This window comes from Paramisgurnus dabryanus, chromosome 20, assembly GCF_030506205.2.
Source record: "Paramisgurnus dabryanus chromosome 20, PD_genome_1.1, whole genome shotgun sequence".
Taxonomy (NCBI): Eukaryota; Metazoa; Chordata; class Actinopteri; order Cypriniformes; family Cobitidae; genus Paramisgurnus; species Paramisgurnus dabryanus.
Genome location: NC_133356.1, coordinates 26,398,443 through 26,424,109, shown reverse-complemented (window position 1 = coordinate 26,424,109; position 25,667 = coordinate 26,398,443). Strand labels below are relative to the sequence as shown.

At 36.5% G+C, this 25,667-nt stretch overlaps 2 protein-coding genes across 3 annotated transcripts in view; one reads left to right on the top strand and one right to left on the bottom strand.

The window, feature by feature from the left end:
- thada (THADA armadillo repeat containing) overlaps nt 1-4,942 on the bottom strand; it is a 106,859-nt gene extending 101,917 nt beyond the window's left edge. For both annotated transcript variants that reach the window (XM_065297337.2, XM_065297336.2), the window contains exons 1-4: nt 4,854-4,942; nt 4,615-4,695; nt 4,428-4,534; nt 3,934-4,070 (exon numbers count right to left, since the gene is read on the bottom strand). In XM_065297337.2, the coding sequence (XP_065153409.1) occupies nt 3,934-4,070; nt 4,428-4,534; nt 4,615-4,687 (317 nt within the window). In that variant the 5' untranslated portion in view covers nt 4,688-4,695; nt 4,854-4,942. The remainder of the gene's footprint in view (nt 1-3,933; nt 4,071-4,427; nt 4,535-4,614; nt 4,696-4,853) is intronic.
- A 355-nt stretch (nt 4,943-5,297) lies between these two features.
- Nucleotides 5,298-25,667, top strand: part of plekhh2 (pleckstrin homology domain containing, family H (with MyTH4 domain) member 2) — a 50,962-nt gene continuing 30,592 nt past the window's right edge. Inside the window, exons 1-2 of the mRNA XM_065297335.2 lie at nt 5,298-5,437; nt 6,996-7,136. Coding sequence (XP_065153407.1) covers nt 7,017-7,136 — 120 coding nt within the window. The 5' untranslated portion in view covers nt 5,298-5,437; nt 6,996-7,016. The remainder of the gene's footprint in view (nt 5,438-6,995; nt 7,137-25,667) is intronic.

Sequence of the window (25,667 nt, the reverse complement as noted above, 5' to 3'; positions counted from 1 at the left end):
TGGAGCTGTGTTTTAAATGGTATTTCTTCTGTGGTGCATATTGAGTTTCTGTATAAAAGTGCCCTCTGGTTTTGGATGTAGCCGCCTTTCGTCATAATTCACTAAGAAGCATAGCAAGCAATTCACATGATTTATCGTTTCCCTCCCTTACTTTTAAGGACATCTACCACTCCACAGTGGATCCCCTCCTCCGGTTCCCTTCTGGTCGGCTTCGTCCCTACAGCCTGGATCTGGGTCTGAGGATCAAGCAGCGCCTGTGGGAAGCACTCAACCGTCCCAGCTTTTGTGAGGAAGAGCAGGCTGATGGATCCATCCGCATCAGAGAGATCTTCTCCACACCAGGAGCTGCTCCTCCTCGCATCAAAGTGGACATCAGTGGAGAGCCTTCTCCCAAGAGGTACTGAATCAATGTGTGATTTATAAACACACAGATCAGTCACACCTAAAACTACTGCTGTAAATATTGTAAATACGTAACATAAGTATAAGAATTTCAGCAATGTTTTTCATTATTTTTTGAAAATTGTGTAAAATGTATCACTATAGATTTTATAATAATTTACATGAGGTATGGTCCCATTTTAATGAGTTTGTGATCCTGGTCTTGTTAATCTTTGTTGTGTTTCATGTCATGGCTTTTTGAGAGTCTTGTGTTTCTGGTCCTTGTGTTTCTGGTTTCTTGATTGTTGCAGGTTGTTTCAGCTGGTGGTCTGCAGGTTGTGTCCGGTTCAGGTTTTGTCTTTTGCAGGTTGTTTCGGCTGGTGGTCTGCCGGATTTTTCGAGTTCAGGTTTTGTCTTTTGCAGGTTGTTTCGGCTGGTGGTCTGCAGGATGTTTCGGGTTCAGGTTTTGTCTTTTGCAGGTTTTTTTCGGCTGGTGGTCTGCAGGTTGTTTCGGGTTCAGGTTTTGTCCTTTGCAGGTTGTTTCGGCTGGTGGTCTGCAGGTTGTTTCGGGTTCAGGTTTTGTCTTTTGCAGGATGTTTCGGCTGGTGGTCTGCAGGATGTTTCGGGTTCAGGTTTTGTCTTTTGCAGGTTTTTTTCAGCTGGTGGTCTGCAGGTTGTTTCGGGTTCAGGTTTTGTCCTTTGCAGGTTTTTTTCAGCTGGTGGTCTGCAGGTTGTTTCGGGTTCAGGTTTTGTCATTTGCAGGTTGTTTCGGCTGGTGGTCTGCAGGTTGTTTCGGGTTCAGGTTTTGTCCTTTGCAGGTTGTTTCGGCTGGTGGTCTGCAGCTTTCATATTCATCTGTCATCATCGTTGGGAAGTCTTGTTCATCTCTTGTGTTGTTTTATTGACTGGTTTGCAGGTCCTGTGGTTCATGGCTGTAGCGTTGCTGTGCTTTTTCTTCTCGGTTTCCGGTTCCTCTGCCTTCATGTTTTTGAGATTTCACAGTTTTGCCTTGAGTTTAAGATCCAGTTACCTCTGCTGTCTCCAGATCAGCTTTACAAGCAGCTGACAACTAAACTCCAGCACTGCTCATTTCATCAGCAGTACTTTCCTCTGGAATATTTTATATAATTATAGATATAGATATAGTATTTACAATATATATTTTATCTTAATTATACTATATCTTATACTAATATATTACTACTATATTAATTATACACTTTATAATATAGCTTTATACTAAATAGAAAGCTAATATTAAAGCTACATTAAAGCTAAAATATAAAGCTAATATATGAATATACATAAAACTAATATTATAGCTTTATAATATACATTTATAATATAGATAATTTATAATGAATTATACATTGATTATACTATTACTACACTAACATATATTAATAATATTATAATTATGTACTTATATATGAAACTAATATTAAAGCTATACTAAAATAAATATGTAAATATATACATATATAAAGCTAATATTATATATCTTTATAATATACACATTTATAATATAAATACTTTATATGTTTTATTAATGATACTAACATTTATATATTACTACAATATTAATTATACACTTTATAATATAGCTTTATACTAAATAGAAAGCGAATAGATACCTATGTATTATATATGAATTATACTATTATTACACTAATATATTATATTATTCATATTGTAATTATATACGAATATATAAAGCTAATATTAAAATTAATATATAAAGCTAATATTAAAGCTAATATATAAATATACAAATTTATATAAAACTAATATTATAGCTTTATAATATATATTTATAATATAAATACTTTATAATGTATTATACATTGAATATACTATTACTACACTAATATATTACAAATTAATAAAATATTAATTCTGTACTAATATATAAACCTAATATTATATCATCTTTATATACTTTATATTATTTATATATTATGCTATTTATTATACATTAATAAAATATTAATTCTGTACTAATATATAAACCTAATATTATATAATCTTTATATACTTTATATTATTTATATATTATGCTATTTATTATACATTAATAAAATATTAATTATATACTTTATAATATAGCTTTATACTAACATAGAAATATCTGGCCCTATATTTATAAATAAATATAATTACTTAAAAAGCAAATCATTGTGTCATGTCTTTATTTTGCAGTGTCCTTCCTTTCTGTGTTGTTTGTTTGTGGTAAAACTAAAATTCCAACAACATAATACATGTTTCTTTGAAAAAGTATTTGAAAATAGGACTATTTATTGTCCTGAAAAGTTTCTCTTTAACCCTTAGTAAACAGATGTATGAGAAATGCTACAACATAGTAAATTAACGTTTTGGGGTTATTATATTAATTATACTATTATTACACTACTATATTATATATTAATCATATTGTAATTATATACTAATATATAAAGCTAATTTTATATATCTTTATAATATATACACATTTATAATATAATAATTTGTGTTTTATTAATTATACAAAAATTATATATTACTACTATATTAATTATACACTTTATAATATAGCTTTATACTAAATAGAAAGCTAATATTCAAAGCTAATATACAAAGCTAATATAATATATTTGTAATAAAGATACTTTATTATGTATTATATATTAATTATACTATTATTACACTAGTATACTATATATTAATCATATTGTAATTATATACTAATATATAAAGCTAATATTAAAACTAATATCTATATCTATATATCTATATATATCTCTATATCTCTATATCTATTTATCTCTATATCTATCTATCTATCTATCTATCTATCTATCTATCTATCTATCTATCTATCTATCTATCTATATAAGCTTTATAATATATAATTGTAATATTGATACTTTATAATGTATTATACATTGATTATACTATTACTAAACTAATATATTAATAAAATATTGATTCTGTACTAAAATATAAACCTAATATTATATAATATTTATATACTTTATATTATTTATATATTATGCTATTTATTATACATTAATAATATATTAATTATACACTTTATAATATCTTTATACTAACATAGAAATATCTGGCCCTATATTTATAAATAAATATAATTACTTAAAAAGCAAATCATTGTGTCATGTCTTTATTTTGCAGTGTCCTTTCTGTGTTGTTTGTTTGTGGTAAAACTATTCCAACAACATAATACATGTTTCTTTGAAAAAGTATTTGAAAATAGGACTATTTATTGTCCTGAAAAGTTTCTCTTTAACCCTTAGTAAACAGATGTATGAGAAATGCTACAACATAGTAAATTAACGTTTTGGAGTTGAATAAGACAAATGTGTTTTTATTAGAAGTGTTTTTAATGTTGGTTTTAAATCCACCTTGAGAAATATTTACTAGAATAAAATGTGTGTCAACTTTACCCAATTATTTCTTTATCAACCTGGACAACAAGACCCATCACATAATAAATGGGAACTGATTCACAATATCACTGCTAACACATGATGAATAAATGTTGATGTTTCAAACCTTGCTACGGCTCTCTTCAGTGGATTCTTGACTGGCAGTGTGATGTATAAGAACGTCAGTGTGTTTAAGCAAGCTTGCAGTAAAGGACCTGTAGGAGACTCATCATCCTCTCCCAACTGCTCCAGCATGGATCCTGCCTGCACACATCAACACAAACAACATTCAATATCATAAATGAGCAATACTTCAAGAACATTTGAAGGTTTAATGTACAGACTTTCGTTTATTTTTGTGCTATATTGTATGTACTGTGTGTAAATGTTGCATGTATAGGCTTACTTTCATAAAATGCACACTTATTTCCTTGTATGTGACATGCAATGACAAATAAAGAAATCTAATCTTTTCAATTGGTTTTGCAAATCAATAAAAGTTAAGACTGTGGGATACTTGATGCTGTACATATTAAAGATTAGGAACCATGTTTTATGTAATACACAGAAGGTCAGGTTGAATGTAGTGAGCAGTTTAATATGATGCAGGTATCCACTGACCTTAGAGATGAGCTGGATCTGCTCTACAGGCTCAGAGGAGGACAGACTGTCTTTGAGAACCTGAGCAAGATGTGTGGATGTCCTATCACCCACAACAGATAGAGCATCTGAGAGACAGAAACACATCACATGAGAAACAAATACACTATTATAGAAAATAAGACAATAACACTGACACTTAACTTACCCATCAGACTCTTTAACCTGGCATCATCCAAGACTATAGCCTGCACTTTAGGTACTTTCTTCTTCACAACCATGACGTAATCTTAACAGCATAACAACAATAGTATTGAGAGTTATGTGTAAACCGGCTAGCTAACGTTAATGCTACTTATTTCAACTTTTACGAATCCACGTTGTTCTTAAAAAAATAGGCAAAATATTTATAAAGACACTTAATTATATAAAAATATATTGGTGTACCTTTATGACAAAGCAAGCATCCGTGAAACCGTTAAACGATACATGCAGACAGCAACACTTTCACAGAACCAAATACACACGTGTAACACGTCAATTCCGGAGTCAATCTAAAAGCCCGCCCTACACAACGATAATTGGGCGAATACCAATATTTACGAAGTGTGATTGGTCTTACAGCGACGTAAATCACTTCGCGTCATTGGTCTCTGTAAACGTCCCACCATATGATGTGCTCTACGTCATGCGGCGCTGCGCAAATTTATCTGCAAATGACATCAAAGTATCGCGAGAGCAACACATTCTAATCGATTTCGCAGTTCTTTGATGTCATAGGATAAACAGTCTGCGCAGCTCTGCATGAAGGCGAACACCGTTCAAACCTGATTTTTTACACGCTCACAAGTGACTCCCCTGACTCCGCCCATTTCCACAGACCGTAAGATGCTGAAGTGAAAACTTTGAGCTGGACACGCGCTTGATTTTATATTACATTAGGGTAACAGCGAATTGGACAACGCGAAATATTATTTTTATTATGGTGTGACACCAGTAGCATCTACCGCAATTATAACATTCATCGCCGGGTAAGAATATTTATTTACTTTTGTCAAAAACTTAGTTAGTTAGTCTAGTTAGTTGGTTTCTTGGTTAAAGTAATAAAACATGTATATAAACCATAAAAATGTACGTTTCTATGTATTTGAAAGTGTTTTGTATTGAAATAAATACTTAGAAAATACATACATTGTAAATATTGTTTGAAGCCTCCCTGTTAAAATGAATGAAAAAAGTATATTCGATCTATTAAACCGATCTTTTAAATATCTGATTTAATATATCTGAACTTTTCTGGTTGACAATGATTTATTTATTGTGTTGTATTCATTGGAATTAAACGATATCTACAGTTTTTTTATAGTTTAATCTGGACATTAGATATAATTCATAATTAAACCCTGGTGAAACAGCTTGTTCTCTTTAACAGTGTTAATCTTACACATATTTTTATAAAAGGAGCAATAAACTTCAGCAGGTGAAAATATTTATATTGACACTACCTCTGAAAGTGGGCTCAGATGGGGGTTTTGGTCAGGCTCTCAGTCCAATTTCCATTCACACTGTGTTTATTTCGTACAACCCAGCCCACTGTAATAATATTATTGTAATATAGTCTATATTGATAATAACCATTGATATTATACCAGACGTTGAACTATAACTAGGGAAGAGGAACACAAGTCAACCTAAACATGCTACATAAAGATAAAATATTAATTATGTTAACTTTAAATAATAATTCAAATAAATAATTTATGATTAGATTAATAGCCATTACCGACGATACCTTTATTTAGGTATTTTGTTTTGTCTCCACTATAAAAAACGTTCAAATAATGAAGAATAATTTAACATTTGCAATGTGTTACATTTTGCATATGCGTACAGGTCCTTGTACACAATTTGTTATCTACATTATATAGGTTATGCAGTAAGATGTGATTATTCAGGTTGGTTGTGACTCAACCCTTCACTCTTGTTTACCACAACAACCTTATAAAGCTCAACACATGTTTGCATTCTCCATGTGTCTGTGCCAGTGCTATAATGAGAGCTTATAATGCTGGTTGCACGAGAAGTTTTAAGAGAAAGTTTTAAGATTTTCCTCCTACATCTGATTTATATCACTTAACGTGTTTTTCATAATTACAGTTTTTACAATGGAAAAGTGTGATAGTGCATCAGTGCTGGCTGGAAGTGTTTGTTTTTATAGTGGTGGTCAGTTTGTCCAGGCCTCAAACACTTCAACCATTATACAGAGCCAGGATGCACTCGAACAACCACAATTTCGCTACCATACATACAGCATTTATGCTTTATTTGTTGAAATTAAATAAATCCATTATTTGAGGTAAACTAGGTATAGTGATTTGGAACTTTAATACAGTCGACAAGCCTGGAACTACTTCATACTGTAGGTGTGCATTACTGAAAAATAATGCACACCCTGAGAACGTTTGTCAGCCAATCAGAATGAAGCATTCAACAGTCCTGTCATATAAAATGTGATATACATTCAAAAGAAATAACGCTATAGATTTAATTTGTGTTGTGTTTGTGTCATGCTGTGTGTGTATCTAACAGCAGGGCGTGAGGGGTGACAGGATGGCAGAGGGCGATGAATGCTCGGGAGGGGAGTGGAAGGAGAAGTACATGGCCCTGGAGACCCTGCTTTTTAAGTTTCGTGGACAGATGAGTGTGATACGAGAGCTCACGGCGGAGAAGGTTAGTTTCCAGCGACCCTGTCACAGGCTTACTGTCTCTCATATACAGTAGATCCTGTGGTTTCTGTGTACACTGCCGCTCTTAGATCTTTAAAAATCTGACCACATGCTGACTATGTAAAAAGCTTTCCTCATCCTAACCATCTGTAGAGTAATAACAGAACAGCCATATGATTTGTCTGTAACTGTTATGTTCCCACTAATGCCTGCCTGTATTTATATTGATTATATGCTCAATAGAGGAGTTTCTAGTAAAGGCATCGAAGCTGCTTATTAAAGTATTTGCTCATTTCCATGTTTGGCTTTCGCTTCCATGAAAGAGTATGTGCGTACATGCTTGCCATGGCCTATTTCTTGGCCTGTCTCAAGGGAGAGTAGATTAGAGGTTAATATAAACAGACGCCTGACCACATGGCTCCAGACCGCTGCATTCTGGGATAGCAGAAACTTCTTAGAATTACAGACTTCAGATGCGCTTGGGTGCTTTAAATGTCTTGCCCTTGGGGAGGGGTCAGGTTTAAGAATTGTGTAGTCAATCTTTAATCTCATTAAGTGTTGAGTTGTATGCTCTTTTTTGATATTCTGTATGAAAGTTTGAGTTGAAACATTTCAAGAATTTTTTTTGTGATGTTTTGGAAAAATAGTATCTATGCTACTCTTTCTACGAAGTTAGTTAATAAGAAAAAAATTAATAAGTAGATAATACCAGATATGAAAGCAAATATATTTATTAAAGATCAGCTGCTAGCGGATTGATTCATGAACACGCGACACACAAAACATTATCCCACTATCTCTGGATAACTTATGATTCACTACATGTTTGTGTTGTTTAGATTATATGCACTTACGGCTGATTGCCAACAAAACACAGACATTTGATGCAGTTTTACTTACCGCCTGTGACTCGTGACCCGGTTGTTTTATTACTGGGATCTCCGCATTTTAACGAAATCTAGTGTTAAACAAACACTCTTGCACTTCTACTCCGCATCTACCCCGGAAAAACAAACTACATTCATTGTTTTCGTAATGCTGAGTTTTTGGAAAGCACAGTGTTTCCCATACATTGATTTATTTGTGGTGGCCCACCACAGAATCAACACTGGCCCCCACAAATAGAATATTCATGATTCCCATTTACATTTTTATTTCACCATTTAAAACAGCTAAATTCAGCTTAAAATATAATTTGATATATAATACAGATCAAATACAGATACAGATCAAAGAGTAGAAGTGAAACATATTTCAGGTGCCAACCCTAGATCAAACTCAAACACAACATGATGACGTCACATATATGCTAATAAGCAGGTGACGTCATCACCACCACAGTCGCCTCAAAATCCTGTGGGAAACACTGAAAGCAGAACAAGCTTAAAATTCCCTTACAAACAACAGATCACTTTTTTGGTGACGTTGAATTTATGTCGGCTCTCGGTTGGTGTTTGTGCGCTATTCCGGGGAGAAGTGCCCATATAAGGACTTCCACTGTACTTACACTTACACTGCTTACAAACAGATTCAGTAGTCGAAAAAAACTTTCAAAAACTTGTACAAACCCTGACCAAGTTCATTCAGCACAGAAATTCTTGTCATATGTCTAAATGGCATGGATTAAAGTTTTCCGTCGCTAGACGGATTTCCGTCAATTGCAAAATTATTAAATTCACTTTTAATAAAGACGACGTGTATTCACCTTTTTTAAAGTTGGATGTGATCAAAGCCTGGAGTGGAGCCAAATCACGTTCCTCTCTCCACTGTAAGCGTTCTGTAATCACTACGCACCGGATCCACTCCGGGTTTTCTGGCTGTATCACGTTAAGCTGAGGTAAAACTTTATTTCAGATAGCATGGACAAACTTGTAATGCAGAAAGGCTCCGATGTTTTGGCGATTGATAAAGGTGTAAAAGACCAATGGAGATTGACTTGGCTTAGCGAAATGATGAAGATTGGCAAGCCTTTCAGTTCGTGGGATAAGAAAACCAAACCGCCAGGTAATTTACGTGTCTTTGCGATTAGGGGTCCTGTATTTTGGGGGTAAATGATTTCTCACGTACGTGATCACCCGCGTCCCGTTTTTGACTGCTATGCTCATCAGGCCAGTTGCTGATACAACGGGTTTGTTAAACTTGTGGGTAAACTTAATGTGGCGCCACAAGAACCAAGAGGCAGATGACATCCACATCCTGTGAGAGCTTTTTCAGGAATCATAAGAGGAGACTGCTTCCGAAATGGTCTCGCGGCACTTTGATGTCATCCACCTGTCGGTTCTTGCAGTTTCATTTGCGTGTGGTCTCAAAAAACGTAACATTTGTACATATATTTAAGCGCCGCAGTTTATAAACAAGTGATATTAAGCCATACAAACACAAACAACAGTGTTAACGTTAAATGCGTTCGCTGTTTCTGTGTCAGAGCTGAACACGTAAGCCGCGCATTCGCTTCTCATTGAGCTTGTGAGTATTTTTGCCACTTTATTGGGCTTAAATACAAATATGCGTCAAAAATCCCGTTTTTGCAAGTATCCTCATATAAACACGACCATTTAGGTCTTAGGAGAAAGGAAACAGCAGAACCATTGCCCATAAAATAGCACATCAGCGCTGCCTCTATTGTAACATAATAATTTGTTGATAAAGGTACAGTCATCAATTAACAACTGTCACTATGGTTACAGGCATCCTGTGCGAATTGTACACTAGTTTAACTCGAGTTACACGTTCAGGGTTTATATTCATACATAACGTTACTGTAAGCTGTTGTGTGAACAGAACAGACCCTGGATTATTCGTTTATGTGTACTGAATAATATGATATGAAAAAGTTGTATTTGTTCACATTAGTAAATGCATTATATAACTTGAAAAAACAATGAAAAATATAGAATATATAAGCATTTATTAATTCTTGTTTATGTCCTTACAGTAATTGATGGTAGTTCATGGTGCATTCACTAATGATAACAGTTTCAACTTTGATTAAAAAAATTATTAGTAAATGCTAAAATAAATACATTTACAATTAATAAATAATTAATAAAAGATTCATTAAAGGTGGGGATATTCATGTTTTCTTTTTATATAGTGAGTTATTTAGCTGTTTCGCCTTCATCTTAAATGCCATGCAAACTACAGCCACCTATATATGCCACAGGCGACTTTAATATGGAATTAATGGCAAAAAATACACCCTTAAAATGCTATTGGTCTCGCCTACATTAAGTTTTGGTTAAAGAAATATGACTTGGCCTGAAAAAAATTTCAGTCAGAAGAATTTTTTTAACTTTAATCCATGCTAAATGGGTCTTTGAACATTCGCCCATGTTATTTTTCCGGAATCCCAGATGACATCACTGCTTTAACAGATTGCAGATTTCCCCTCAATGCCTCATGCGACCTAGAAACAAATATAAATACACGTCATCTATACATACCGTGTTAATAAGTCAGAATGCATAAAAATACCATCATTGTTAAATATATTAAAAGTCTTAATTTAGTACACACATTGTTAATAAAACTTTGTCATTGTCACTGCGAAAATTCACATATCTGCTTGTTCACATCACTCATTGTTCACACATTTTTGTCAAAAATTACAGAATTCAAAAGAATGCATTGATACAATATGTTACATTGATCTCTACATAGAAGGTATGTGGCTTTATTAAGTGCAAAAATTATCCAGAGACTGTTTTACATGTCTATTTACAACCCTAGGATTAGTCCCCAGAATGAAATGGTCTATTATTACCTTTTTTTAAGGGTCATGAATACTAATGTTGAGGTCTGATCTGATTGGCCGTTTCACAGAGCAGCTCCTATCAGTAGCTTTGTATGTGTGTGTATAAACAGACCTTATGTTTGAGCCTGTATCAGACGAAGATACTGAATATGAGGTATAAGATTGGCCTGTTTTCCAGCAGTCTTTTACATGCACAGGGTTCACATTAGAAAGTGTTTAAGGGTCACACTTTCATAACCAAGGGTCATAACCATATACAGAACTGAATATTATTCATCTATGCCAAGGTGAATACAGTTTTACATCAGTTTTTACATTCTACTGCACCTTTAAGACTTTATTCTCAAAATATTTCAAGTTTATTCTTGCAATTTTGACTTTATTCTTAAAAAGGTTTGACTTTATTCCCATACATGTTTTATTTATAGTCCTGTGACGGATCACAGTTGATGCATTATCCGTATGGATCACGACCCACGGTTCGGCTCGCATGCAATTCGCGGATTTATACGCACATTTAAACAGGGAAAGCCTGTTTCAAAGCCTCGCAAATGTTAACATTCAAGTGATTTTAAACAATTTAAACACAAAAAGGCACTAAAGTGAGCAGCTTTCTGTACAAACAGACGCACATGCGGTTGAATGTGTCCGGTCCAGCTCCAGTCAGACGTGATCATCCCTATCCCTTCAAAGAGCAGAACTCTTGATGTGTAAACTTTAGCGAGAGTTGCGCAACTGTGTCTCATGTAGTCGATTAAAATACATTTGGCGAATAAAACAATGAAAAACAACGGTTTATGCTGCACCATTTGGAATTCACCTTCCGTCTGTGTGTGTGCACAGGTTTAAGGGCACTCAAAAGTGCGCACGCAGATAGACGCGTTTCAAAGAACATAAAATCTTTCTGTTCTTGACAGGGCACATACAAACAAAATGACCTCCACAGCATTATTTTTCTAATAAAAACATTTGTTTATGTCTTAAGTGTATGTATTACATTAGAATCAGAACCCAGTCCGTGCTTATTTGGTCTTAAAGAGACAGCAACGTTAATTAACCTACTTAAGTTTGTGTCATTAATGTTTATCAAACAACCCAAGACAAAGAGAAAATCACTTTAATAGCTCCAAAAAAAATAATAATTATATTTAATTTAAACAATAAAGACAGTGTTCATATTCATTTGATTCCATTTCTGTACCTAATGCTAATGTTAGACCTTACTTAATGTGCAACTTTCTTCTTTTTTATAAATGTTTGTGATTACTTTATTTGTTATTAGATTTTTCCCACCCCCCTTTTTTCTTTTTTTTATGATCCGAAAAATTATCCCATCCGTGCCTCAGAAACCATAATGTGATTCGAACCATGAGTTTTGTGATCCATCACACCCCTATTTATTTATTTATTTTGCTTTACATGACACTAAATCGCCATCTAGTTCAGCGTACTGTAGTTTCAATAAATGTTTGTTTCAATATGGAGAACTTTTGACTTTATCATAGTACAGTACGTTCTTTCACATAAAGAGATCTAGGTAAATATTAGTTGCAATAATATTACCCTTAACTAATCTTAATTCTGTGAAGCATTTTTAAATCACCCATTACTCCATCGTAACCTCTTGCCTCTTTAGTACTGAGGCGTGTGTATGATTTCATCCTGTAAGAATCTCATTGTAATTGTTATCAGTGTGCTGTTGTTAGCAGTTGGGAGTACATGTGGCTGAATTTACTGTTCCTCCCCTGCCCAACATGTGGATGCAGTCTCTTATTGAAGCAATTAATATATACCATTAAATGTTGACCTACATTAGGCCCCCTTTACACTCACCACAGGTCCTGAATCAGTTGGGCAGTGAAAATAAAGATTGCTGTTGGTTTGATAAACCGGCACAGATCAGTCCTGTGGAAAAAGACAATGCTTATCTGAAGGCTGAATGGGAGGATTAGGTCTCAGGAAATTGACAAACTTTGAACTCGGTAGAAAGGATGAGGAGGTCTATGAGAGTGAAAGGATGAGAGAGGGAGTGAAAGAGGACGAGAGAGATAGACAAACAGAGTGGCAAAACAAACTGTCCTTTAAACGCTAAGATTCCCAAGGGAGGAAATGCCTGGCTTCATAAACACACTGTGTGCTATACAGGATGTTAGCATTTGAAAGACATACACAAACACACACGTATATGCTGATCCAAGGGTGGTTTGTTGGAAAATGTAGGTCATTTTCTCTCCCGGTTTACTTCCTGTAAGTTGGAATGAATCAACCAGACAACAATTATTCATCATGCAAAGAAACAGTAGCAGACTCTCGAGCCATCCAAAGAACGACATGAAATAGCACGTGAAGTGGAATTCAGTGGTTACACCACTTCCTGTTTATGACCTGATGCAAAATAGATTAGTTTGTGTAGTTTTTCAATGTAATAGTACAGTTTTTTAAGATTGTGGGTTTTTAGGCGGTGAGTGATGTGAGGTCTCCAGAGGTGCAAATGGGGTCACAGGAGATTTAGGTTTGCAATTATGCATTCAGCATATAATCAACTTGACAGTGTAGTTAAGGTATACAGTTTATCAGTTTGTGTAGTCCCTGGGACTCAAACCCAGACCTAGACGGGATAGTAAAGGCCGAAGTATGGCCTCTTTAAAAAAAAAAAAATCTGTGCACATCGCCAGATTTTTAAAACATTGCATACATTGTAGGTGTATGTCACACATAGGGTTGTAACGTATACGATTTTCACGGTATGATAATTGTCTCAGAAACTTTCACGGTATATGATATTAAATCATTGTTATTATTATAATCATAAGCTATAATGACCCTTAAATGAATGAAAACAGATATGGTTTTTGGTTGAACATTTGGTTTATTACATCAATCTTTTTTTGGAAAAAAATAAACTTTTGAAAAAAATAAAGACAAAATAAAGCTGTATTTCTCATTTGCACAAAATAAGGAATAATTTATTTCTTTTTAGATATGGCCTACGTGTAATCAACTTAAAATTGAATTCTAATATAAATCACTTAAATGGGCTTTAGTGAGAGAACGAGATGGAGAGCGAGAGCGCGCGTGAGAGAGAGAGAGAGCGAGTGCGTGGGCGAGAGAGAGGTTACCAGCGTTAACATGTAAACAAAGCAGACATGTGCACTCATAAACAGCCCTTTATCAGGCATTGTAATGAGATTAAACAAAAAGAAAATGCCACCGAGACTTTTCTCAAGACAGGTTCTTTCATAGGTGCATTTATATAACAGCTTTGTGTCCGAAAACAGATCGGCAGAAAATTAAACACAAATCCGTTTCCAATTTATGGCCGATTTTCATGACTGGATTTCGGGATTCCCTCTGATGTATTTCCTCCTTTTGCAGCCACTTTTTTTGTCCACATTTCTTGCAAACTGGATATCCATCTTTAAAGACGGATGCAAAAAACTTGAAGATGTATGATATTCCAACATGTAAGCAAAGTCAACAGGTGTTCAAGGTGTTTGCTTTAATTTCTTTTACATGATCTAAAAGTATTTACATTGTCTATTTTTGGGCTATGGTTAGACGTCTATTAGACTTTCACTGACAGCCCAAATTTAGCCTTGTTTTAGCCAAACATGCTTGCTGGGTCAGGAGGTATAGGAAGACTTCAGTGTTATTCCTACATCAGTTTTCCTTATTGTCCAATTTTCACAATTCTACTTTTGTTTTTTTTTGTTTTTTTTGGGCTTTGCATTGCTGTCTTTTCCTTTCTGTATGGCAATGACATGGTCTGTCAACGAATTACAATACAAACAATAAAAGCATAAATGTGAATTTTCTCCAGTCTCTTGCAATAAAACTCCCACAGAACTTATACTAAGGTGTAACTTACAGTTCACAATAGTTGTCGTCAAACTTAAGCCATAGTTTACATCAGAACATCACTTCAGAGTAAGCTGTTATATTGACAACATTACTTAAACGAACACTCCCACATTTTGTGTATTTAGATTATTCACCATATCCCCCAGAGTTAGATAAGTCCATAAATACCTTTCTCATCTCTGTGCATGCTGTAACTCAGTCTGACGCAGCCCCCGCTAGGTTAGCTTAGCATGGCTCCAGCTAGCAAACTGCTCCCAATAAGTGACAAAATAACATAAAAAGTTTCCTATTTATGTGTTGTGGTTTGTATAGTCACACCGTGTACAAATAACAAGGTGATATGAGACACATCCATCTTTTAACAGTATACATACTGGAAACTATATTCTCAGAAGGCGAAGCACTGCTACTTGGGCGGAGTGATTTGCACAACTCTGATCGAACTCTCCGCTGCGAGCAAATTACTCCGACCAATATATATATATATATATATATATATATATATATATATATATATATATATATATATATATATATATATATATATATATATATATATATATATATATATATATATATATATATATACTGTTATGACTTTGTCTCATATGACCTTGTTATTTGTACACGGTGTGACTATACAAATCACAATATATAAAGAGGAAAATGTTTGCGTTATTTTGTCACTTACTGGGAGCAGTTTGTTAGCTGGAGCCATTCACTTCCAGTCTTTGTGCTAAGCTAAGCTAGCGGGGGCTGCGTCAGACAGAGTTACAGCACGCACGGAGATGAGAAAGGTATGTATGGACTTATCTAACTCTGGGGAATACAGTGAATAAGCTAAATTCCCAAAATGTTGGCATGTTCCTTTAACAATTTGACTGTTTTATCCGTACACAATGACTCAAGGACTTGTCATTCTGATGGCACTGACATCTTCATTGACACAGATAATATACTTTTGAGAGATGAAGTATTTTGAGTAAGAGAGTGGCTTTTGCAGTTAATCAACGGTTGCTATTTGTACGATTTGTTTTGGGAAATGCACTTACTGTTTTGCAAATTGTGAGTATGGTTCGAGAAATGTACCAAAGCGACTGAGAAAAACTGTAATATCATGGTATACCGCCATACCGGTATGCACACACACAGGAGAATAGTTCGTAGCCCAGATGTATCGCATTTTGTCGCAATGGGCATGTTTCAAATGACAGTGTACAGGTACAAGTCAACTAAACTATGCTTTGCAAAGCTGTGTTCAACAGCCTATACTCTGGTTTTAAAGTGTCCATCGAATGCACTCTTCTAAGTCTTGCTGAAAATAATAATAAGTCATTCGTATACTTTTGCCTACTGGTTTTCAAACATTATGGTGCGTATATGGGGCTAAAATAATATAAAATAAATAAATACATTTAAAAAACTATACATTTGGACATACTACTCACCTCGCCTACTGATTTTCACCCACTATAAAGTATTACAGTAGGCGATTTTGTCTCTTGCTGATTTTATGCGTATTTTGAAGTATCGCATAAGAAACGAGTGATAGAAACGCTATGTTCTGAATAAAAATTCCTTAAAGGTCTTGTCCTTTCTGTGTTTTAAAAGCTTTGATTGTGTTACAGTGCACAAAATAACATGTGTTCATGTTTCATGTGTAAAAAAATGCGTTATTTTCACACAAAATTTACTTATGTTTACTGCTGTTTTCACTGTCCTAAAAACGGTCTGATGTCTTCCTTGTTCTATGAAGTCTTTCCTTCAGAAATACGTAATGAGTTCTGATTGTGTAGTTTGTTTATTGTGTTGTGATTCGATAGCAGCTTAAGGGGATCGCACATCGGCCGTGCTGCTCAGCGCCGCGCAGCGCGGCGCCGTTCTAAATCAACTGAACACATTGTTTTCTATGAGTATACGCACACCGGCACCGCGCTGAGCTGCGCGGCCGGTGTGCGATTCCCCTTTAGCAGAGCCATTTGAGTTTAGCTGATGACTGACTGTCGTGGATTTTTTCAGGAGAATCAGAGATGGTTGAGATGTAAAATTCTCTTCAAAGTATTTTATTAAAGAATTGTGTCAGACAGCTTGAAACACAATACTGGTCATAGGGTGTATACACCTGCATTGGTAAAATGATGATCACAATGACTATGACAATGACCCCGTTCTGAGTTTTTCAGTGATTTAAATAGTGCCCCCGTTTTAGTAGCCCTCCCATTCGAACAATCTGTTTGTACTGTGCCTGTATCTTTGCAACCTTTAAGTTGCTACACAAAAAGACAGCCATTGCTGGTTAAACACAATGCCTTTGTTTTCTAATGCGTCAAAAAGCTATCTTGCTATTCTTACCAAGGTCACACGTCCCCCATCCCGGCCTAGCTGTGGAAAAACACTGTCATGTGCAAGCATCAGAGAGACAACTTAATTCATTTAGACCTCAACCATAAAACACATTAAAAGTATACTTTATATAAAACATTTATACCAAGCTTAAGATAAAACACTCAAAATTTCTCCACCATATCTCCCCCCTTCGGAAACTAAATGTTTTCGATAACCACCCTGCAAATACGACTGATGATACCAGAGAAGCCGGGCTAGGTACTTTAAAGAAAGAATCAAAGAATAAAATACCCCTGACAGTTCGGGCCAGACCCTCAGTCACTTTTCTAGTTTCAACAGTCATTTCACACCGGTTATCCTTTAAATGATAATTAACAACCTGTAAAAAAAGTAATGATTAACAACATATAAAAAAATAACATAACATTCAATTTTAAATCTAAAGCAAGCATATCATGTTTTCAAAAAATTCTTTTCACTTTCTGGTAAGCCGTGCTAGGTGGATGTTTTACCTCCACCCCCAGGAGATTCCTGGACCATCAGTCACTTACCAGGCTTGTTACACTGTCATCACACCGTGGACAGTGATGCTTAAAACCATCCCTTTCCCTATTTTACACACACTTCAGGTTTGCAACTTGCATTACTAATAAAAGATTATAACTTGTAATAAAAATAATAAATGCAAAAGAAAATACCTTGTTAATAAATGATAACAAACGCAAAAAATTATAAATGTTAATAAAAAAGAATAAATGCATTAGTATAGGTGACACCCTATGTCCAGTTTAACATGAACAGTAACATAATGATTCTCACATGAGAGTGTTTTGCTCTGGTGGGCAGTCCACACAGAGTCTTTCTAAGAAACATGAATTCTATATGTATATGTGTAGTGTGCATCTTCCAGCTTTCGACGGTCTTCAACCCATGCGCTTTGCACGCGTAGAGGGCCGTGTGAGGGAGGAGGGTACTAGAGCCTCGTTGGTTTCCCATCACACATGGATGTTGTCCTCAAATTTATCTCCCTCGTCGTCCTCATTAATTTGTACCCGTTGGTACATTATCTTACCCATTCCTTTGTCGATAGTTTTCTCAATCAAACCCCTGACACATGGTATGCAACAACAACCACACAATGCAAGGATATCAACAGCTACAGCAGTTGACATCAGTAAAGAAGTTATCAGTGTACTCCACTTCCCAAACCACTTTTCCATCATTTTTGTAAACGGATCATCTACCCCAGAGTTCTCAGCCAATTCATTTGACAAGACGGTCAAACCTTCTAATGCCTTTATAATGCTCCCATCAGGGGCAGTATTATCAGAAATAAATTTTCAGCATCCATTATCTATAATTTTTTAAACACCCCCCTTTTCAGCCAACCACATATCTAATGCCAGCCTGTTTTGTTGTGCCATCAGTGACGTTAGTCCCATTTGTTCAGTTATCCCCTTAACGTAATACAATTAATTAATCCAATCCACATTTTTATTGAGGGTTGACCACCAGAAAATAATTGACCCAAAACTTGCAACAATCTGATTTCTCACTTTGTATTCATCTGGCACCCCCCTTGGAACCCCTATGGCATCTATATACTGTACATTCTATATACACATATTATCATAAGATCCACCAGGCAGATTTCTTTTCTGTCTGTTAATACTCTTAACACTTATTTTATCATGTAGGCTCCCAAAATCAGGTATTGAAAAGGAATTTGAAATGGCATTATTAATTGTACAAGGGTACAGGTTCCCTTCCAATTTACTCTCAAACTTGGCCTTAAATTCATGTCAACACACATTCACCATACGTCTGCCCTTTCTGTGGTCTGGCCTACAAACCAATTCATCTTTGTCATTTGTAACATCAATTTCTCTTTGGCACCACCCATCTGTGAAATGGTTATCTTAAAACATGTATAATTATTCTTATAGGCCTGTATATTTGGTGGGAGAAACATTTTCATTATTATAAACAAATAAACAACATTCATGCAATCGTCATCCTCCATATCCTTAAATGCTTTGATCATACATTACCCATTCATTGTGATCTCCAAATCCAGTTTCTATGGTTCATCACATCACTATCTAAAAAATACGGTTACAGTGTTTATTTATCATATGGTTATTTCAACATAATGACATGGAGACAGTCGCCGGCGGTCGTCTTCTCTGGTACCTGGAAGCAATGAGTATTATACCACAATTTGGAACATTTTACCTTAACAGATGTTGGGCTAGCTTCTGTGACCTCATATGGGGCTTCTCGTCTGGGTTCATCCCACTTACGCTAGTAAACTTTGATCTACACCCAGGTTTCTACAGGAAAAGGTTTTGCAGTTTCTTCGTCACCAGGTGTCTCTCTGGGCCTGCTTTCAATCTGTAAAATAGCTTCATGGTTTCTCATTAGTTCAGCAGTATATTCATTAATTTTATTTTTTAGATCCTCCTCATGCTCCAAATTCACTTCATTTTGATTAGCTTTGAACATTGGTCTCCCTGTGACCATTTCATGAGGGGATAAACGCGTTTCGTTGTTAGTACTAGATCTTATGGCCATGAGCGCTATTGGTAAGGCCTGAACCCAATTTAGTTTAGTCTGTGCACAGATTTTGGCTATTTTTGATTTTAAGTATGCCATTACACCTCTCAACCGCCCCTTGAGACTGTGGATGATACACTGATCCAAATTTTTGGGTTATTCCTACCCTAGCAAGTGCTTTTCTCAACAGGTTGGCCTGAAATCCTGGTCCATTATCTGCCTGCAATACCTTGGGAAGCCCAAATCTTGGGACCACTTCCCTCTTAAGTGCTCCAGCCACTGCTTGCGCACTCTGCGTTCACACTGGATAAGCTTCTGTCCATCTCGAAAAAACACATTTTCTCCTTAATTGGGTGGATCATATCTGCAAAATCCATCACTAAATGCACAAATGGTCCTTCCACACTTGGAAACAGACACATTGGATGTACTGCTGGTTTGACATTTCTTTTCATATATATGTCACACTCTGACAAAAATTCACTAATTTTGTTTTGCATATTGATAAACCAGAAACCCTGTTGTCTCAAAATCTTATCTATCATCTCCCCCCTCGCGCAATGTTCACTACCATGCGCGTTCACCATTACCATTTTCTCCATTCTAGATGGAATTACTAATTGTTGTTGCTCTGTTCTTCACAAACCTTTTACATTAGCAACACCTCTGCTTTGCCACTCCATCTTTTCAATTTGTTACACTTTATTTTGCATGTCTCTGATTTCATCTACAGTTACGTCTGCGGAAATGCTCACCTGTTCACTTTCAGTCTTTTTACCTGACCTTGTCACTACCATGGACATGGTTTCAGCTCGCTCTGGTTTTGCCGCTCCTAATTTTGCTTCCTCATCCCCTTTTTCATTTCCTTTGTCAATAAATGAATCTCCTTTTGTGTGTGCTGCACACTTAATTGGGTGGCCATTACTTCTCTTAAACCCATTTTACCACATATCAGTATTTACATTGATTTCCAAACCTTTTCCAATTTCACATGCTTCAATTAAAGCCATTAACTCTGCACACTGGGCAGACATGTGCCCATGCCTCATCCTCTTACACCTCAAAACTTTAAATCTGTCAGTCACTGGATCTCCCAGGATCACACTTTATCAAATGCAACTCTGACCTATCTCATTTTTATAGCATGAACCATCAACAAACTTGTAACCAGGATCCCCTTCGTAACCCAAATCTGCTCTCAGTTTCATCTCTTCAATGCCTTCTGTCATACAAACCTGCGGTGTGTCTTCTCTACAATATAACAACATCTGTCAGATTTTTTCCCATGTCCTTACATTTTAATTCCCTAAATTACTTGACCCTACTGGCATATTCTGGTAATAACTCTGGTATGAACTACAACACCCTGTGGCTCCCATTAATGCCATCATTTGCTTCACTGTGTTTTGACATCGACAGTCAAACATGGTTCTGTGGTGTTTGTCACAAATTTAATTTTGCCCTTCAAAGATTACTCTTTTTAGGTATTGTACACTGGTTTTAGCCAATATCAGCTTTTATTTTGATACTTTTTATCCACTGTTCAAAACTGTCTGTTAATTTATCAAACCCCTCTCTGTTGTTGTGTGCTGTCAAAATATCATCTACATATTTCAACCATACTCCCTCTCATCTCTCGGGATAACTAGCTTATCTTTTAGCAATTGGTTAAACAATACAATTACCTGCTCCTTTGTGCTGCTGTTCTGTAAAATTATTTGCTTCTGCTGTATACCTGTCTTAGTCATTTGGAATTAGATACCAACCTAGCTCCCTGTTCTCCATCCAGCCTTTCTCTCCTTCTTCCCATTCAATGGAATATGGCTTTTTCACATAAGGTTCTAGGTCCCTAGCCCTATGATTTCCCCACACCCACACTGTCACATTGGGGTGGCTTCCTTCCACAGCAAAATTATCTAGCTTACAACTGCTGATCCTCACTGCTACTCCAGCCTCACAAACCAACACTCCTTCACTTCTCAACTCAATTCCTTCTCCTAATTTGAATCTTTGTTCATACTTTAAATCCTCTCCTTTGATGCAATATTTCATTGTACAGTGACCCTCAAATCTTGGCTTTCGTCCCTGAAAATCTTTAGTTTTTTCTCTGGCAGCCGCCATCATTTTTTTTTTCTAATTTCCCAATCCAATATACTTCTGGTCTAATTAAAGGGGTTAATTCCTGTTTAGTTATTTTGGTTAGACACTGCAATTTTAATCCCTTTGGTGCGGTTTTGATGGTATCATCTAATTTACACAAAATGACCGTTCCAATTAATGTGATCGGAACCTGAGGTGCCATCAGAAATTGATTTACAACAGTTTTTCCTTTTTCCAGAGAATCCCATTGTTCTAACAGATGATTGTGATGCAACAACCCCAGGTACCAATTTTGGATCAATTGAGCTGCATGTAGCCCCGGTGTCAATTAAACATTCAATTTTCACTCCATTAATTATGCATGTTAATTTCGGTTCTTCCCAATCATTTTTGGATAATGCTACCTGTTGGTTAATTGGACCCTCCGAACACCCCTATTGCTTTCATGGGTTTTTTGGACAGTCACGCCTAGCATGAGTATTTTCCCCACATCCCCAGCAAACATTGTTTTGCCCGAAATATGGACCCAGATCAGCGGATGCCCTGTTCTGAAAATATCCCCTTCCTCTGCCCCTTGGCCATCTTCGAAAAATAATTCATCTACTCTGCCCACTAGGTGCCATTACATTCACAACTACTGGTAGAGATGGGGCTGCGCCCTGGGGGTGCTGCCATGGGTTCTGATTTTGGGTTTGATCCGCAGCTTGTTTTGGCAGATCAGCTACCTGTTCAGCTTTGTTAGGAGGGTGTGTTGCAACCATTTCGCCCTGAGAGTGGCTCGCTGACTCATATGACCCTGCCCATCCCACTACATAGGTTCCCCTGGGGGCCTTACTAATGTCTTTGTGTCTTTTCTTTTCTTCCAGGCTAACTTGAGCCAGCTTTCGTATAGTCTCTTTAGCTTGTTGCTCTAAGTCTCTTTCGTGTTTCTGGTGTTTGGAAGCATGGTGTTTCAGGGTCTCCACCCACTGGCTGTGTGGCATTGCATCTAGCCCTGGGGTGTCACTCAGTTTGTTTTGCACAGACACTGGCAGTGCGTCCAGCAGTTCCTTTCTGAACAGTCTGGTTTCAAAGTCTCTTGGGTCAGTGGGATCTTTTCTCAGCCCCTGCCCTCTCCAAGTTTGCATGTTTTTAGCAATCCACAGTGCACAGTCCTCCTGACCCAGTGCAGTGGGGGTCAGTTTGGTGCTGTCAAACTTGACAGGGAACTCAGTTCTCAAGGCACCCCAAAGTCTGCCTCTGTAACAGTCAAGAGCCTGGCCGTCAAAATCAGACGAAACCACACTCTGTCCCATACCTGCTGACCACAACACATCCTCCATTTCCCTCAAACTAGTGATTTTTGCCAGTAAGGCTTTTATGTCACCCACCGCCAATCTTGTACCTTGCGTCTCTTTCTCCAACGCACCGATCCAGGGACCAGCACAATCTCTTAAACTTGGCAACAGATTTATTATAGTCTCTAAATCCCTATGAGCCCATGGGACATACACAGCTGTTTTCCCTTCAATACGCAACGGAAATACACTCACACCTTGTTCATTTATTTTACCTCTAGGGGTGCTTTTCAATAATGGGGATCTTTCCTCTATTGGGTCAAAGTCTAAAGTTAATGTGTCCCTATACTCCAAATCTCTGTTTCTCTCCTCTACTAACATCTTAGCTCTGTAAGTTCTTAATCCATCAGGTCCTGACATTTTTGTCATATCTATACCACCTTTAGAGGCTGGGTACTCTTGTGTCATTTTCATATTTAGCCAGTCATCAGTTTCTCGCTTTCTCTTTTCCATAGCCTGCAATGCCCTGACCTTTTGTTGCTTAAGCACCCTTTCTTTTGCTATTTCTCTATCCTGCCTTTCTTGCTCCAAAATCATCCTTTCTTCTTCTTGTAATCTTTTACCCAGCTCTCTGTCCTGCGATAGCCCTGCTAAACCCAAAGACTTCACCTCTTTAGTTAATTCTGTTATTTCCTTTGCTCTCTGTTCAATTAGTCGGTCCAAATGTTCTAAATGAGTCCTGGTATACTGACTAGCTCCTTCTGCTGCCTGACTTTGTTCACCGAATGATCCTTCTTTGCCTCTATGGATCTCATCATACAGTTCCACATCTCCCTCAACTTCTAATTCCCCTTTAAGCTGCATAGTTCCTTTAATAACTGGATACAGTGTGCTAGCATTTGGTGAAGCAACAGAGGTGGTTGGGGCTGGAGTGAGAGCAGTGTAGGGAGGGCGACTCTGAGAGAGAGTGGGAAAGGGAGGGTGACTCTCAGAGAGAGCGGGAAAGGGAGGGTGACTTTCAGAGAGAGCTGTGAAGGGAGGGCTGTTTGTGTGTGTGGTAAATGGGGGGCATGGATTGAGGGAGGCAGAGGCAGTGGGCAGTACATAGGGCGGTGGCTTAACTGTTTTTGTTACCACAGGTAATTGGTTTGCAGTGTCTACTGGCTGTTCTAGCAATCTTGTCTTTTCTGTTCTTTCGTTGTGCTTTGCCAGCTCTTGAACTCTGATGTCTTCTCTATCAGCCATCACTCTTTCAGCTTCCTTACTCCAGCAACCTCTAGCTTGTTCCCACAATTCCATTCCATCTAACAAAGCTTTTCTCTTTTTCTTCTTTCCATCTTTCTTGGTTTTCAAATCCTGATTAGCTATATAATTAGTCATCCAAATTTTCATACTCTTAATTTTTTCTTTATTCCACGTTCCCTGTTCTGGCCAGTGAAAGGGAGGCTGCTCTCCTTTCTTATATTTGTTACTTCTAGTATACCATTTTAGATCATTACACCACTTAGCCAATGCTTTACCATCAAAGCCTTTGTCTTGTAAGTTACACCATTCTACCGGGGCCACAGTGATAGCACGCTCTAATTCTTTGGTTGCTGCTTCCATGTTACACTGAATGGTTGTTTGCTTTATTTATTTAACAATAAATCAATGCACTTCTCTGCACTATAGGATGTTCCAGTCAGGCAACTGGAATAAATCACAAAGGGTCCCACAAGTATGTAAATGATCTCCTTTTCACCAGTCACTTTATCTGTCACACAACCACTTTTAAGATTTGATTCAAACTTAAACTTAGCTCTTACAATGCTCAGTTCTCTATATCCCACAATTGTCTTTGACACATTAATCTTACAACTGGAAAAACTTCTTATTTCAGGCCAACTAAAACTAACACAAAATATCTCTCTGATTAATTGGGCTATTTTAAATGCAGACGTAACTGTATTGATCTCAGAGTCTTCTGTTTTAATTGTTAAACTTCCTTCTGTTAACTTTTTTTTTGTCAAATCAAATACACTCAATAATGACTTTTCAATATCAGATAGAGATTTCAGGTTCCACCAAAATTCAATGTTTTCAGTAACAACTGACATTCAATCATGGACAATATTTTTCACACAGGATAACTCTTACCCCTAACTTTCAAAATCAAAATTCTCATATGGGTTTAATAAAATGCAGAAATCCTCTTGGGTTGTTCTAAAACAATTCACTTATGGTAAATCCTTACCATGCAACAATTAATAAACACTTTTTTAACTTTAAAGGCATTCCATGCAGTTTGATGTTTTTGTCAAACAGCGACCCCTAGAGTCACTGGGGAAAACTTGCAACTGTCGTAATTTCGCACGCCCACTCTGTATGTACCTGTTAGGATAGTGTTGGGCTTGAGATGGACTTCGAAGATAATGACCAGGGAATGTTTCACAGTTTCATACAAATATTAGGCTACTGCATGTCTACTAAACTACAGATGATGGTAATAGGATAATATGAAGTTTATGCCAAGTGTAGAGTAGGCATATAATAATAAAAGTAGCCTACCGCGTTTGCTGGCTTATTACGTTTTTACAAGATTGCAGCTTAATCACAAGTAAACAGTCTATAGTCTAACGTTATGTCTACTGTATAATTTCAT